The following is an 18,418-nucleotide window of genomic DNA, read 5'->3' as shown; positions in this document are numbered from 1 at the left end:
AAGACTTAATGATATACCTAAAATACTACAAGTACTCAGAATAGGAATTGAATAAATCCAGCCACAATTCATTGCAGATAATATCAAGCTTCATTTCAACTATTATTTTCCTATTGTTTTTGTTTTTGAAGATAAGGGTATAAATTGATAAATTTCTGCTATTACATAGAATTTTCCATTAATAATTTCCAACTATCACCAATTTTGCTAATTCTAAGTTTACTTAAGCAGGCTGACTTGGTTTAAGCACAGGGAAACCCATTAATTCAAGGAGAAGTTTACCTGGGCCACTGCCTAAAAAAAGTCTACGATACAAAACTTGCAAAGTGTACAGGTATATTAAGGTATGTTAAAATTCCTACCTAAAAGTAAATTAAATAAATAAGCACTAAAGAAGGAAAAGGTTACGCACTTCCAATTTATGTTCTTTCTCTGCAAGGGCTTCCTTTTGACAACGAAGAAAATCTGCTAACATTCGAGTGAGCTGCTTTCTATCATCTATTTCTGCCGCCAATCTGCCATTATAATCTGCCAGCAACATACAAGCATCCTCTACCATTTTAGAAAGCCTTTCTCCAGATTCTTTATCTAAGAAAAGCACAGGATAATATAATTATTACACAACAAAAACAATGGCATATGCTGTTCCCACATCCAGCTTCCCAAAAAAGGTCTGAATCACATTTTCTCTTCTTACCTGTTATTTTATCAAGTAGGGATACTTCTTGCACTTCGACAGGCAAGGAAGCTATCCTTTGATGAACTGCTGCATCACCTGAAGCTGCATTTTCTAGATCTTGTAATGCTCTAACGAGATCTAGAGTCTTAAAAAGTTATACAACTTCAGAACCAAAGTAAATAAATAAAGTTTTAACAAATACAAAATACTTGACATGTCTTTCATATTCCTAATTCTACAAGGTACTTATTATCTAACAGTTTCCAATATAAAGTGCTTCTGAAAAATGGTCCATTTCTTCTATATATTAAGAAAAGCAAGCTATACTATATGAATTATGGAAAATGTAAATGAAACAAGGCCTTGAGAAGCTCTCACTCCAGTGGTGGAGACAGTGTAAAAAGAATGATTTCATCATTAAAAGGAAGTGAGTGTTTAATATGGCAGATATATATTTATATGGAAAAAGGTAGGCCCTAGCTTCAACCTTACAGCATCAATGAAATAATATACGTGCATTACATTATCATTGTACGTATTACTATTATGAAGATTTTTAAATATTAAATTGGATACTGGGGAATGGGGGGTACAAATCGTCTACTACAGCACAGAAGAGTCAGATTCTATTTCTAAATGCTGTAATTAAGAGAAATGCAGTTTTGGATTATGTTCAAATATGATTATCTTCGACTATGCTATGGTTAATAAGACCATTAAAATATTTGTGTATCTGATGGCTAGTGCTTATATATTGCTTAGACAGTAAACAAATTATCATTACAATTACTTATTTATACTACTGTCATACAACTATGATTAGGAGGGACGATCAATTAGAATATTTCGGTTGCACTATTTCTTTTTGTTTTCCACAGCGCTGGGGATTGAACCGGGTAAAGCATGCCACGCAAGCACTCTAACACTACACCCTCAGCCTTAGTTGCACTATCTTCCTGGAGGCTATTGCATACCTCGACAATGAATTACCCTCAACTGCCCTACAATGCTGTCATGAGGATCACACTCAGATTTTTGGTTTTTTATTTATTTGTTTGTTGTTTTTTGTTTCATTTGACAGTACTGGGCTGGGGGATGGGTGTTACTGTAGTTGTTCCTGGTAGAACTGGATTTTGAACCCAGCGCCTCACATTTACCCAGAAGGCATCAAGCACTCTACCACTCAAGCCACATTCCCAGCCCTAGCTGTACTATTTTTCATACTTGCTATAATTAGAAGGAAAGAGCATTTCCTCGCTGGTGATCTCACAATTCATAATGCAAGTTATTCCAAAGAAAAATAATCAAATTTTCCTTTTACTACTCTCCATCTTTTTTGTCTTTTTTTTTTTTTTTTAAAGTTTCTAAGACTAGATCTAGGACTCTAGGAAAATGTGCGTGTATATATAGATATACTTAAACATACATGTATAAAACGTATATATGTTATATATAGAATATTACTAATTCTGTGCATATACACATCAGGTAATATTTAGCTGGATGTGGTGGCAGCCACCTGCAGTCCCAACACTCAGAAGGGTAAGGCGGGAGGATCACTTGAGCCCATGAGTTCAGGACCAGCCTATGCAACATAGAAAGACACCATCTCTTAAAAAATTAAGCCAGAAACTGGCAGCTCACACTTGTAATCCTAGTTACTCAGGAGGCAGAGATCAGGAGGATTGTAGTTCGAAGCCAATCCAGGCAAATTGTTTGCAAGACCTTATGTCAATAAAACCCATCACACAAAAAAAGTGATGATGGCATGGCTCAAGGTACAGGCCGAGTTCAAACCTCAGTATCACAAAAAATAAAAAGGGATTAACCTGATAAGAAATACATCAACCTACATGTGCTTTAAATTCATTTGAAGTGTGTGAAAAATCCCAAAAGTACACAAAAATAATTTTGTTATAAAGATCCTCTCTACAATGATAAAAGAGCAATGATAATTACCAGGAAGCTTGCTTCTTGTGGCCCCTCAATTAACTGATATAAAATACTATGTTTTAATCAGTCTTAGAAAACTCTAAAATTTTCTGGAGTTATAGGGAAAATTTTGCTTTATGATCTTGACAGTGTCTACCTGCTTAACTACAACTTGATCACATCACATACTCATATTCCTTTCCTGCATGAGTTAACTCTAAATCCCCAATGCCTGAGGACAAAATAAGTTTGATTAGATCCTGCAGAAAGAGATTTTAGCCATTCTAAAATGTCATAAAATAGTGACTACAAAGCTGGACCATTAAGAACTAGAGAACACAACTAATCTGAAGCAATTATTATACAATTAAAGCAATAGCAGTTTATACAGGCACTAGAAAAGGGTCAGATGATTACTCAAAAACATTTAAGTGCAACTGTGATTATTCTTTCATCAGAGTACATGGAAGAGAGCCAAGTCCTATACCTAGAACTCAGGCAAAACACTGCTCATGGAATCATAACAGGCTCTTAGTACAAAATGATTTTCTGTCATGAGCTACTGCCTAATAGGGAGAGACATACATCTTAGTGTTTGCTTTTTTTCCCCACTAAGGTCATGTATTCTTGCTGTTGTTGTTTGCAGTGCCGGGGATTGAACCCAAGGCCTTGTCCATGCTGTCAAGTATCTTAAAGGATTACTAATTTCAGGCAACTCACATCTGCTTCTGGACCAGAGCTCAGCAGGAAATAGGCCCGGACAAACATAATGAATTGTTTTTCTGTACCATTTCTAGCCCTTGAAGATATTTACCTTGTTTTAAGAGAATGACTTTTTCTTCATTTTCTCCTCTTAAATTTTATATGTCCCTCCTATACATTTCAAATAGAAGAAGGAGGCTTAAAGACTTGATTCCCACTTAATTAAAAGTTCAAAACGTCTTTCTAGAATTCACTGAATGGTTAAGGAATGTTATAATATAATACCTGAGAGTTCTTAAGGTATTAATATAACAATTCTAATTTATCTTATTTTTCCATAAAGTTGCAGTACTGTACAATTAAAAAGCATATTTCTGAATATATCTGTCACCTTAATACTCATTTTTACATGTTTGAAAGCAAAAGTGCTTATAGGACCAATATTCATCTCTAAGGATGGAATTTTAGTGTACTTACATCATATAACAAAGGATGTTTATCACATAATGTTTTATTTCAAAAATAAACTCTTCGAATAGGGGATATCTCATCACATCTAGTTATACTTAGCAACTAGAATTCCTTTCTATGCAAAATATACAATACATAACATACTACATGAAACATAAGCAATCTGCTAACCAGAAAATAAGAGATATTCATACATCTCCTTTCTTATACCTAGAACACTGAAATTAATAAAATCTAGTAGTCACACAAAGTAAAAGTAACTCTCAACAGAAAAAAAGTTACCTGTGGTGGTTCACCTGGAGATCCCAGAGAGGAACAGTTTTCATTTTCATCCACCTTTATTTGCTCATAAGTTCGCTTCCTTGTCTTTTTATCACCATCTGAATTGAAGAACATATACTTTTTTTGGTTTTTTTTGGTGGGAATGAGGTTTGAACTCAGGGCTTCACACTTACAAAAGCAGGAGTTCTACCAGTGGAGTCACACCTCTAGTCCATTTTGCTCAGGTTACTTTTTGGAGATGAAGTCCATGAACTATTTGCTTGTGCAGGCCTTAAACCAAGACCCTCCCAATCTCAGCCTCCCAAGTAGCTAGGATAATAGGCATGAGCCACTGGTACCCGGCTTAGAACATTTAAGTTTTAATGAAAGAATACGCCTTAATAAAAAGATCGCATTAGGTTCAAAATTATATACTTACACAGAGCTTGCTTAAGTTGTTCTAATACATCATTTTCATAAACAGATCTTTCTTCCCAAATAGATAACACTCTTCCAAGATGCTTCTTACAACTTTCATCAGTTTCACTAAACAAAAATAAATAAAAATGCTAACAATAAAAACGCATAGTGCTATTGAAAGGCTAATGGTGATTTAAAATGTAATCAAATATTCATTCTCTGGAAAAAACTATCCAGATGTTTTCTAAGCATGACTATGTGGCCAGCAGTTCAGGATAATGTGATCCAGACAGGCTCCTTATTTCCTTAAGAGCTTTTAAACATGATATTGAAAAAAATTACAAAAAACTGTAAAAGTTTCAGGACCAGCTACTAGGTGTTTACAAAGAAGATGCTCTAACGTAACTGGGGTTAAACCTGAGGGAGATTTCGAATAGGTGTCTTTTTTAATTTATTCAACAAATATTTATTGATCAAGGCATGGAGATCAAATGAAACTTTATAACAATGATTACCCATAAAGGTTATAAAACAGAGCAAGGTGTTAAAGACAGACAATGGAGAGATCTAGCCCAGTTTAAGAGAGAGTGAAAGGAAGTGATATCCAACCTGAGATCTGAAGATTGGATATACAGGGAAATGGAAAAAAGATGACTTCCGGCCATTTCCTACCTGCTGCTTCATTGCTATCACTGTAGACTGAACCACTAGCTATCTCTTGCCTCGGTTTTTATAACATCCTCACTGATCTCCCAGCCTCCATTCTTTCACTCTACAAAGCTAATGTCAGATAAGATGATTGTATTCTCAATTCTCCAATGGCTACCAACCTTCTCTTTGGCCTGAACCAAAAGGTCCACATGCTCTGATTCCTGGCAACCTCTAGGTCCACATTCCCTAATACTTTCTCTATACAAATCACCTTGCTGATCCTCAAGCATGCCTAGCATCCCTAGCATCCCATCCTTTCCTTTATTTTCCCTCCCCTTCCCTTTCCCTAGCATCCCATCCTTTCCTTTACTTTCCCTCCCCTTCCCTTTCCTTCTTCTCTCCCTCCCTTCCTCCTTCCTTTTTCTTTTCTCTCTCTCCCTTCCTTTCTTCTTCTCTCCCCTCTCTGCCCCTCTTTCCCCTTCCTTTTCCTTCCTCCCTCCCTCCCTCTCCTCACCTCCCCACCACCACAGTACTGGGGGGTTGAACTCAGGGCCTTGAGCTCAGGGACTTGAGCTTGCCGGGTAAGTGCTCTACCACTTGAGGTCATGCCTCCAGCCCCACAGTTGTCTGTTTCTATCAAATATTCTCTTTGCCTAGAATCCTTTCTTCCTAGACAAATGACTCACTTCATTCTTTTAATCACTGTATAAATGGTACCTCCTCCAAACAGTTCTTTATCTCTTCATATAATTGAGCATCTTCATATCCTCTAATTCTTTCCCTGTTCATGTTTCTTTAGAGCATTTGAGATCTGACATTATAACATACATTCACTTGTCTTTCTAATATTTCTTTTATATCATCTGAAATGTAAGTTCCGCTAGAAAAGAATATTGTCTTCATTACTATATACTCAGGGTTTAGCAGGTGGTAAGTAGTCAATAAATATTTTATTGAATTCTATGGAGAGGCAACATATATAAAATACTTAAGGTAAAAGACATAGAAAAGGTTGAATTAGCTTAAACTGTATAGTAATAGACTGCATTTGGAAGAAATGTAAGATAGGAGTCTGGAGAGGTAGACAGCTCCATGAAGGCACATCTTAAATGTTGCTCAGAACTTTAGACTCTATCTCAAAGATGAGGGAGTGTTATGATTAGCTCTGCAACTCTAACTGCAGTTTCTCAAAAGGATTAAACAACACTAGAAGATATTCCAACTGTACAGAAAAGACATTATGGTAACTAGAAGGGAAAAAATGCAACTGAGGAAATGTATGCTACACAGGATATAGAGTGATAGAGAAAGAAGTGTTGAAGATGACATCTAATCTCTTGCATAGGCACCTAGAGAAATGGAGTTGTCATTCACTAAGAGACTGAAACCTAGAGGAGGAGCAAGTTTGGCAGGAAGCAAGAACATAATGAATTCAATATCAAACAGTTGAGTTTGAGACATTTAAGATGTATAAAGTAGGGGCTGGCGGAGTAGCTCAAGCAGTAAAGTGCCAGCCTAGCAAGCATGAAGCCCTGATTCACATCCCAGTGCCGCCAGAAAAAATAAAGTAAAAGTAAAACAAATAGTGTCTAAGATGTATAAAGTAGACATGTCAATGGGCAACTGGACATACAGGTCTGGAACACAGAAAAAACAAGGCGTGGAGAGTAAGATTCTAAGTTATGAGAATGTGGGTAATAACTAAATCCATACAAGTACACAAAATCAGAGAGTAAGTGAAGAACATGACCTCAGAAGAAGGCACAGGATTTAACTCTAAGAAACTGCAATATCTGAAAAGGGAGAAGATAATATCTAAATTGAGGGGTAAATAATACTTATTTAGAAAGCAACACACAGTATTTGATACTGTAAAAAAAAGTATTAAATATCTTTTGTGAGTAAAATTATAGAGCATGTGGTGAGTAGTTTTTCACTCTTATCAATCAACACAAATCACTTCTGCTTGTCAATATATGCTATAAATTGCATTGACTTTAATGTATACTCCAATAATATTTGCCCAATAATTTATCACAGACCAGCATATGTTTGGAAATAAATATTTTAAAGGGCATAAACTAATGTACACATTTCCACCCTCAGAATTATCTACAGAAAATTTTTCAACAGATTTTATTATCATAAATATTCTTTATTTCCAAAGCATTTTAAAATGTTAAGACATAAACTTAAACACTAGAAAACATTAAAATTGTTTTAAGTGGTATGAGGGAAAAGGGTACTAAATGCATCCAGAAAATAATAGCTGTAAAACAGTTTGATATGCACTCAAATTTTCAATTCAATACTTTGACAATTCTCAATGAAGTTTACTTTTGATCTCATAAAGGAAAGCTATAATTCAAGTATGCCAAAAGTCTACTTCAGCAATAGTTCAGATCTTCACAGAAACCATTTAGCTCACTGAAAAATACCAGTTAGAGATACCTGTAACCTTCAAAAATACACCGTCCCTGTTTTTAATAGTAATGGCTTAAGGTAAATTTTAGCAAAAGGGCATATACATTCAAAACAGGTTACCTAATATCCCAAAACAATTATCATACCTTGAAACATGTTTAAAAGCTTCCACTATAACTGGTGCGAAATCTTTTGTAAATTCTGGCCCCTTCCTTTTGCTGTTCTGAATGACATCATTGGCTAGGTAGAGAAAAGTAAGCTTCCTGTTGGGTTTGGCTGAAAAACAGTAAAAATAATAAAATAAAATTTAGTCCATATAAAATATCTTCACTTAAGTTAAACAAACTTTCTCAATACTAGAATTAAGTAGTTTGAGAACTTTATAAACTCACCATCTTTATGTATCTTGTTCAATCCTAGCTTCTCATTCTACTACCAAACTCATCAAAGTCACTGCTGCTAACTTCTATGGGATGATTACTACTCAACTTCAGGAGACCCAACATGAATGGAAAAAAAGAGAACCTAAGAGGCACAGCACCCAAACCACTTAATACCCTTTATTCCTAGTCTTACCGCCATTCCCTATTTATACTAGTATTTAAATAGTTTTTATGCACTGAAATTCTCATATCTGTAATAAAAATGCATCTGACTCTATTCTGTATTAAAATTTATTAAAACAATTAAAAAACTATATAAAATATAGTCATTCAAAATAAGATGGTAATAGGTAGTATTAAGATGGTGGGCTAAATCCTAAATTGAATTTAGGATTGTTTTGATAAATGTGTTGATTCAAAATCAGTATTAAGCTATTGTAAAATAGCAGAGTACAAAATGTAAAATAGGATGAAAGACCTATCACCTTCAACCAACTACATGTTTTCTTTACGTAATAAACATGTACCAAGCTAACAGACCAAATGTTCAAAGTTTAGATGTTTCCCTCATTGGAAGCACCTGCCTAGCAAGCACAAGACCCTGTGTTCAAACCCTGGTACTACCAAAAGTAAATAAACAAATAAGTTAATTAATTTTAAAAAAAGGAGGATAGATGTTTCCCTCTTTGGAGTGTGAGAACTTGAGTAACTGAATTTATCTTGAAAAACCATTACCCTACTTACTATATTCTGTGGGTGTGGCTATCCATCTCAGAAAGTTGACACGATTTCAACCATGGGTCACAGTACATTTTTATTGACTAAAATGTTAAGTAGCACAGTACTGCTGAATATGACTCAAACAAGACATATATATATATATACACACACATATATATATGCACACACATACACACATATGGGCTAGAGACGTAACTTATTGATAAAGTGCTTGCCTAGCACACACAAGGCCCTAGATTTGATCCTCAGCACCACACACACACACATGCAAAAAAAAAAAGGTTCTGGAAATTGTGCAACACTACAAATGTATTTCATACTACTGAACTATTCACTCACAAAATGACTAAAATAAATTTTATGTCAAATGTATTTTACCATAAAACAAAAATAATTAGAATGCTTTTAAATTTCAGAAATGCTTCAACAAGCACACTAAAGTAAAAAATAATTTACAAGTTTGCAAAATACATCTTCCAATATATCCCAAAGGACACTTTGTATATTAGAACTATGGACTGGGCCAAATAACAACACATTGTTTTCATTTTTTTCCCTGTGGAACTCAGGCTAAAATAAAAGAGATTCCTACAGGGCGCTGGAGGTATGGCTCAAGTGGTACAGCGCTTGCCTGGTAAGCATGAAACCCTGAGTTCAAATCCTAGAAGAAAGAAAGAAAAGAAAGAGAAAGAGAAAGAAAGAAAGGAATTCTACAAATCATACCCTTACTCAAATTTTCAAAGAAAACAAAATTTGAACACTTCCACTTAAAATCATGTGTACTTCTACACAGAACAAGTAATTAATGGGAATAATCACAATAAGCAATGTCAGAAGAAAAAAGAGTGAGTCTCAAATGAATCTGATTAATTTTTCAAAGAACCATAAATTGTTATTAAAGGAAAGCTAAACAAGAAGTTGGCACATGCCTATAATATCAGCACTTGGGAGACAGAGGCAGAAAGACTGAGTTCAAGACCAGACTATGATACATAGCAAGACCCTGTCTTAAAGAAGACAAGAATTGGGCTGTATTTCAGTAGTGGAGTACATGCCTAGCACAAGGCCCTGGTTTCAATCCTCAGCACTGGGGAAAACAAATAAATGAAAACAAGCTAATAAGAAGAGTAAACAAACCACCTTATAACTCTCGAAAGAAATACCTCTGTTAGGCAACAGAATATAAGACTAAACAATGGGTCAATGGGTCTGATCTAGGCAGTTCCTGTATGTTTGTTGTTGTTCATAAGGTTGCTTCAGACATTATCTACTTTCAAAATATCCCATCCAATTTAAATAATAGTTATTTAATGATGGCTATGTACCAGGAACATGCTGGGCACAAACCAAAAACAATCTTTCCTGTTCAATTAGAGTTTGCAAGCTCCATACGTGTCAGGTGATAGTTCACATCACTAAAATGCCAGTTTGCTTTCTGCCTTTATTTCTTCTCTCCACAAATGTATCCGACCAACGTGAAAACAATCATAAATATTACATCAAAGTTTCTATATGTGTGCACGATGCCACATTTGTATCAATAAATGATAAGCCAAATAAGTAGCACTCAGTATTTACATTATGCAGTACTAATTTATTATTTATTTATTATTTTGGTGGGGAGAGGGGAATAATACAGGGTTCTAACTCAGAGCTTCCCGCTTGCTAGGCAGGTGCTCTATTGCTTGAGCCACTCAGACACTGCTCAATTTCAGATGGAAAAAAGAATTCCATATTATAGCTCAACACAGAAGTAAAGTGAAAACTCAAATGAGAAACGAAAAAAATTTGTCTGCATGATTCTGAATATACCACAATAATTAATCAAAAAGAGCCTGTTCCAAACTCTAGATAATCTTCAGGATTTCCCAAGAATCATTTCTATCATCTCCATTTTAAGAAAAATTTTAAAATATTATTTTCCATAAACATTATTTCACTTATCTCTTCTGAAACCAAGAAATTAGTTACACGGCATTTCCTCTCATGTGTTCATGAGTTCAACTCTGGCTTTTAAAAGAAAGGCTCTGAATAGGAGAAGGGGACCAGGAACTAGAGAAAAGATGAGATCAAAAAGAATTAACCTAGAAGGTAACACACATACACAGGAAATTAATGTGAGTCAACTCCCTGTACAGCTATCCTTATCTCAACCAGCAAAAACCCTTGTTCCTTCCTATTATTGCTTATACTCTCTCTACAACAAAATTAGAAATAAGGGCAAAATAGTTTCTGCTGGGTATTGAGGGAGTGGGGGCGGAGTGGATGGTAAGGGAGGGGGCAGAGGGGGAGAAATGACCCAAGCCTTGTATGCACATATGAATAATAAAAGAAAAAAAAAAAAAGAAAGGCTCTGAATTTTTTCTTCTACTTTCTAGAACCACTTTCTCCAGACTCCCTGGTCTCCTAATTCTGTCTTCAGTCCTACTACAGCAACCACCCTCCCCAACAGTATGCCTATCTCCAACCTACCAGATCCTCTCCCAACTAAACCTTGATTCATTAGTACAGGAAAGCCTGGCAATAGATCTAATTCAGTCTTAACCTTTAGAGACAACGTAGTATCTAAGAGTTCATTTTTAAATAGTAGTGCAACAAACTAAAATTAAAAAACACGCCTTCAAGGAAACAAGTATTTTCTGTGGCCAAAAGAAAGAAAGGTATGAAGTATGTGGACGTGTCTGTATCCTGAGAGTAAATTCTCTGAAACTGTTTCTAAAAACTATAGACTCTAACAACTTAAAAGGTTTTTCATCTGTCCTGTGGCACTGTGGAGGAATCCATATTCATATGATTTGGAAGGCAGAAACTGCTTTAACTTATTTTCTTTGCAGCAGAAAGTACATAATCAATAGATGATCTTTGAGTGGATTTTACCTGTCCCAGACAGGACAAAGAGTTCAGTCAGACAGCTGTGTCTTTACAGCTGACGTGGGTGAAAAGTGGATAGAGTTAATGTACTACTGTTAAGGTTATCTGAGATTTTTGGCAGTCCATGACTTTCAAATAGTTCAGGAGGGACAGGCTCTGCTTAAAATCCTTCAAAGATTTTCTGTTCTCCTTATTTTAGTTTTTGGTGGAACTGGAGTTTGACTCAGAGCTTTGTACTTGGCAAAGCAGGTGCTTTATCGCCTTAGCCACACCTCCAGTCCATTTTGCTCTGGTTATTTTGGAGATGGGCTCTTGAGAACTATTTGCCCAGGCTGGTCTTGAACCACAATCTTCCTGATCTCAGCCTCCCAAGCAGCTAGGATTACAGGCATGAGCCACTGGTCCCCAGTTCTCCAGATAGCATTTTAAATACTTAATATGGATCAAAGATCCTACAAGTTATGGGTCACCACCCTCTTTTAACACCTCAACACTACTCCAAAACTTCCCTAATTCCTACCATCCAGAACTCACTAGTTTTCTCTGACCAACCAACCCACAAAGGTAGGCAGCCCTCATGTGCTCTCATAGTACCCCATATTTTACCTTCGACACACCTATCCTAACAACTATTTCATTAATGTAATACTTCTCAATTAAACTAAGTTCCATTGAAAGCAACAACTATCAAGTCTCATCTATCCATCTAAGGACTCAAGTACAACAGCTGGCTCACATTCTGCTCAGTATTACCATGAATAAATTTTAGCCTAGACCAATGCTTTTAATTACTTGTTCCACTAAGTTTCTGACTCCTTTTTTTTCCATCTTCTTTTCTGCAGTGCTGAGGTTTGAACTCTCAACTCAGGGCCTACACCTTGAGTAACTTCACCAACCCTTTTTTGTGATGGTTTTTTTTTTTTTTTTAAAGATAGGGTCTCACAAACTATTTTCCCTGGCTGTCTTCAAACCACAATCCTGATTTCTGCCTCCTGAGTAGCTAGGATTATAGGTATGAGCCACTGGTGTCTGGCAAGTTTCTGATCATTAACATTACCCAACAAAGATAAAGGGAAACACAAGGAAAATTACACTGCTCTCAGAAATTCCAACAACTAAGTGTTATAGCTCTTTTAGAATTGTCTACCAGGCCAAAAAAACTCTTCAAATTCAGATCATGAAGACTAATTTACTTATAGCTCTGGGTACTCTCCCACTACTCCCTCCCTCTTCCACTTTATAGAGGTTTTCCTTTTCTCTTCTCTTTTGAGATAGGGTCTTGCTTTGTTGTCTAGACTGGCCTCAACCTCCTAATCTCCATGCTTCAGGCTATACAACCTTATATTTTCTTTTCTTTCTCTCTTTTTGGAAGTAGAAAATAGTCCCAATTTTTATTCACAAAAGTATTAACCAAAATTACAAGAGCAAATTTACAGGGTAACAGATAATAACAAAATAGGCAGGCAATGCAATGTTCCAGACACTTTGAAATGTTCAAAAAAAGCACAGTCTATGCTAGAATTCTCCATTTAACCTGTGGTTATACAACAGGTTCCATTCACTCCTACATTTTCTCAGTGAGCTAATCCTTACATTTGCGTTTCTCTTTCCCAGCTTGCAAAGACTTGGCTTTGTGTTCAAGAATGTTTTTTTCTGTCTTTGTTCAATTTCAGCCTAATTACCATGACCTTGCTTGGGTGAATGCCCACGTGGACAGTCATACCCTTAGTCTTCTCCCACTGCACCTGCTCAATATGGATAACGTGTTTCTTTCTATATACCTGGACTCCCTTCCCATTTGCTGACCTTTATATGTCCTCAAATACCTGTACCTTGTCATCCTTGTGGATGAGCATGGAGCATATGTCATATTTCTGTCACAGTTCCTTGGAGAGCAGGGAAGATAATGGCTTTTCTTACGTACATGTGAAAGGGCATTAAAGTGGCATTTGTGGTTTTGCTGCAGTCTGACCTCACAAATGGGTTGAACTTCATGATGATAGTCTATCCACAGAGGCGGGCTCAGGCAGTGTGTACACAGAGACAAAAGTACCTACAAGCATTTTTCTACCTATTAAATTTACCAAGATGAAAGTCTGATAATAAAGTTGCCAAGATTAAAAACAAGACCAACAATTTTAGATACCTTCAGATATTGGTGATAAAGAATAAATTAGTACCATCTCTTTAAAAAAGTAACTTGTCAAGATCAAACAATGTAAATACAGTTGGATGCAATAGCACAAGACTGTAATCCTAGCATTCAGGAGGCTGAGGTAGAAGGATCATAAGGTGGAGGCCAACCTGGGCTACGTGAGACCCTGTCTCAAAAAACTAAAAAAAGTAAGAAAGAAATACAGCTTTTCGGGCTGGGATGTAGCTTGGTGGTACAGCGCTTGCCTAGCATGCGTGAGGCCCTGGGTTCGATCCCAGCACCAAAAAAGAAAAGACAAAAAAAAAAACCTCTCCCAGAAATACAGCTTTTCGTACTAAATATGCAAAGATATCTACGATATGGTCCTAAATTACTCACACAGTAAACAAAAGAACAAGGAAGAATCTGAGACGGGTGCTGGTGGCTCACACCTAAAATCAGAGCTACTTAGGAGGCACAGATCAGGAGGATCGTGGTTCGAAGTCAGCCAGGGAAACAGTTCACAAAAACCCTATCTTGAAAATATCCAACACAAAAAAAGAACTGGTGGAGAGGCTCAAGTGATAGAGCGACTACCTAGCAAGTGTGAGGCCCGAGTTCAAACCCCAGTACCACCAAAAAAAAAAAAAGAAAAAAAAAAGGATGAATCTGAGGGCTGGGGCACGGATCAAGTAGTAAAGTGCAAGCATAAGACCCTGAATTCAAACTCCAGTACCAAAACAAAAAAGAAGAATCTTGAGGACTGGGAGAAATTGCCAACAAAGAATTAAATCATTGGACTGACAGGGAGCCCTGAGTTCAAACCTGAGTCGCACCAAAAAAAACCTAAAGTCATAAGGGGAAAACATGAATTAATGAATTACATATTATGCATTACATATTAAATTTATTACCCTGATCCTACATGCTGGACAGAACTTCTACATAGTGCTGACCTTGTACTCCACAAACTGACTACCCTGAATATGCATTTAGCCATGGTTTCTTGCTTCAACGCTTGGTTAAAAAACAAACAAGCCAAGGGCCAGTGGCTCACCTATAATAGTAGTTATTTGGAAAGCTGAAAGTGGGAGGATCGCAGTTCAAGGACAGTCCAGGAAAAAACAGTTCAAGAGAGCCCAAATCCAAATTAACTACAGCAAAATCGGCTGGCAGCATGGCTCAAGCACTGTAGCACCCACTTTGCAAGCATGAAGTCCTGAGTTAAAAAAAAAAAAAAATGTTCACAGGCCCAGAAAAATACCTTTTCCATTCTAAAAAAACCAAAAGAAGTTCAGAAATATTTCATAAATGAAATAATTTTTTAAATTGTGATTTTAACTATAGAACATGTGAATCTAAAAACTCTTCATCCCAGACCATTAAACCACTATTAATGTAATGCAACATTAACTTCACAAAACAACCAATGAAATATAACTTGTAAATGACACAAGGATATAATTAGACAAATGTATAATGTGAGAAATTCTACAGCTCATGTGACACTATCTTCTCAACAAATAAATTGTTTGAAAAAAATTGGAAGTGATGGTATTTAAGAGACCTGTTAACCAAAATTCAGGAATGGACATTGTTGAATACTATTTTGAACATTAATTATTTGAGACATTTTTGAGGGAATTTGTAATAATGAACATGGAATAGGTTCAAAATAATCAAAAATTATGTTAACTTTGTAGGTATGATAGCCCTCTGATGGTTATATTAAAAGTGCAATATAGGTCTTTATGTGTTATAAATACAAACTGATGTGTTATGATCAAAATGGTTTCATTTCTGGTATGTGCTTAAAACGACCAGGAAAAAAAGGAGGTGGCAGGGTAAGGATGATTTAGAGAGATAAAAACAAACGGACATAATGTTACCAATGCTGAAGCTGGATTGTGGGTTCATGAAGTACAATATATTGTTGTTTTCTTGCCCATCATAAAAAGCTAATTCATGAAACTAAACAGTGAAATATCCTCTTATTTAAAATTCTAAAACCCCTGAAATAAACTTCATCCTGAACCATTAAATCACTATAAAATACATTATCAACTGGAATTGTTTAGGAAGAGTATATCCATACTCATTTTTTCACATTATATTAATGAACTGTGAAAAATGTTTTGCTTTTTAAACAATAACATGGATTAGTAATTTATATAATAATAGGTTAATAATTTAGTGTATGTATCTTTTTAGGACCATTTTGTGTACATTTGCAAACAACATATACATATACACGTGATGTTTTACAAAAAGCTACACATTCTTTTTAGTTCTTTTAACAGTTACTAGGTCACATGATAAACGAATTGTTTCAAATCTTTATTTTTACCTTTATAAATCTAAATAAATAAGATTTTAAAAGGGAGAGGTGATACACTAAAAGGTATGTTTTAATTGTGATAGATGTTGTCGAGCTTGTCCACCAAAAGTCTGTTTGAATTCCCACAAGAATGCTCATTTCCCTTTATCATTAACACACTACTAAATTTTTTTAAGCAATCTTGTGGAAAAAAGTAAACAACAGTGATTTTTTTTATTTATTTTTATTTTATTCATATGTGCATACAATGTTTGGGTCATTTCTCCTCCTTCCCCTCACCCCCTCCCTTACCCCCGCTTACCCCTCCCTACCCAGAAGAAACTATTTTGCCTTTATCTCTAATTTTGCTGAAGAGTGAGTATGAGCAATAATAGCACGGAACAAGGGTTCTTACTAGTTGAGATAAGGATAGCTATGCAGGGAGTTGACTCGCATTGATTTCCCGTGCATGTGTGTTACCTTCCAAGTTAATTCTTCTCGAACTAACCTTTTCTCTAGTTCCTGGTCCCCTTCTCCTATTGGCCTCAGTCACTTTAAAGTATCTGCATTAGTTTCTCTGTGTTGAGGGCAACAAATGCTATCTAGTTTTTTAGGTGTCTTACCTATCCTTACCCCTCCCTTGTGTGCTCTTGCTTTATCATGTGATCAAAGTCCAATCCCCTTGTTGTGTCCACCCTTGATCTAATGTCCGCATATGAGGGAGAACATACGATTTTTGGTCTTTTGGGCCAGGCTAACCTCACTCAGAATGATTTCTCCAATTCCATCCATTTACCAGCGAATGATAACATTTCATTCTTCTTCATGGCTGCATAAAATTCCATTGTATATAAATACCACATTTTCTTAATCCATTCGTCAGTAGTGGGGCATCTTGGCTGTTTCCATAACTTGGCTATTGTAAATATTGCTGCAATAAACATGGGTGTGCAGGTGCCTCTGGAGTAACCTGTGTCACATTCTTTTGGGTATATCCCCAAGAGTGGTATTGCTGGATCATACGGTAGATCAATGTTTAGATATTTAAGTAGCCTCCAAATTTTTTTCCAGAGTGGTTGTACTAGTCTACATTCCCACCAGCAGTGTAAGAGGGTTCCCTTTTCCCCGCATCCTCGCCAACACCTGTTGTTGGTGGTGTTGCTGATGATGGCTATTCTAACAGGGGTGAGGTGGAATCTTAGCGTGGTTTTAATTTGCATTTCCTTTATTGCTAGGGATGGTGAGCATTTTTTCATGTGTTTTTTTAGCCATTTGAATTTCTTCTTTTGAGAAAGTTCTGTTTAGTTCACTTGCCCATTTCTTTATTGGTTCATTAGTTTTGGGAGAATTTAGTTTTTTAAGTTCCCTGTATGTTCTGGTTATCAGTCCTTTGTCTGATGTGTAACTGGCAAATATTTTCTCCCACTCTGTGAGTGTTCTCTTCAGTTTAGAGACCATTTCTTTTGTTGAGCAGAAGCTTTTTAGTTTTATGATGTCCCATTTATCTATGCTCTCTCTTAGTTGCTGTGCTGCTGGGGTTCCATTGAGAAAGTTCTTGCCTATACCTATTAACTCCAGAGTATTTTGTACTCGTTCCTGTATCAACTTTAGAGTTTGGGGTCTGATATTAAAATCCTTGATCCATTTTGAGTTAATATTGGTATAGGGTGATATACACAGATCTAGTTTCAGTATTTTGCAGACTGCTAACCAGTTTTCCCAGCAGTTTTTGTTGAAGAGGCTTTCTTTTCTGCGTCATATATTTTTAGCACCTTTGTCAAAGATAAGCTGGTTATAGTTGTGTGGCTTCATATCCGAGTCCTCTATTCTGTTCCACTGGTCTTCATGTCTGTTTTTGTGCCAGTACCATGCTGTTTTTATCGTTATTGCTTTGTAATATAGTTTGAAGTCGGGTATCGTGATACCTCCAGCGTTGTTCTTTGAACTGAGTATTGCCTTGGCTATTCGTGGCCTCGTGTTTCCATATAAATTTAATGGTAGATTTTTCAATCTCTTTAATGAATGTCATTGGAATTTTGATGGGAATTGCATTAAACATGTAGATTACTTTTGGGAGTATAGACATTTTTACTATGTTGATTCTACAATCCAGGAGCATGGGAGATCTCTGTACTTTCTATAGTCTTCCTCAATCTGTTTCTTCAGAAGTTTATAGTTTTCCTTGTAGAAGTCGTTCACATCCTTTGTTAGGTTTACACCTAGGTATTTCTTTTTTTTGCGGCTATTGTAAATGGAATTGTTTTCATATATTCTTTTTCAGTTTGTTCATTACTAGTGTATAGAAATGCTAATGATTTTTCTATGTTGATTTTATATCCTGCTACCTTGCTGTTGCTATTGATGATGTCTAGAAGCTTCTGAGTAGAGTTTTTTGGGTCTTTAAGGTATAGGATCATGTCGTGTGCAAATAG

General features: G+C 36.0%; 1 protein-coding gene across 3 annotated transcripts in view; it reads right to left on the bottom strand.

Moving 5' to 3' along the window:
- Rprd1a (regulation of nuclear pre-mRNA domain containing 1A) overlaps positions 1–18,418 on the bottom strand; it is a 57,689-nt gene that overhangs the window by 23,416 nt on the left and 15,855 nt on the right. For all 3 annotated transcript variants that reach the window (XM_020174827.2, XM_020174837.2, XM_074069995.1), the window contains exons 2-6: positions 7,687–7,816; positions 4,485–4,591; positions 4,067–4,164; positions 698–824; positions 413–588 (exon numbers count right to left, since the gene is read on the bottom strand). In XM_020174827.2, the coding sequence (XP_020030416.1) occupies positions 413–588; positions 698–824; positions 4,067–4,164; positions 4,485–4,591; positions 7,687–7,816 (638 nt within the window). The remainder of the gene's footprint in view (positions 1–412; positions 589–697; positions 825–4,066; positions 4,165–4,484; positions 4,592–7,686; positions 7,817–18,418) is intronic.

This window comes from Castor canadensis, chromosome 4, assembly GCF_047511655.1.
Source record: "Castor canadensis chromosome 4, mCasCan1.hap1v2, whole genome shotgun sequence".
Lineage (NCBI taxonomy): Eukaryota > Metazoa > Chordata > Mammalia > Rodentia > Castoridae > Castor > Castor canadensis.
Note: the sequence above shows the minus strand (reverse complement) of the source record. Positions and strands in the feature narration are given on the sequence as shown.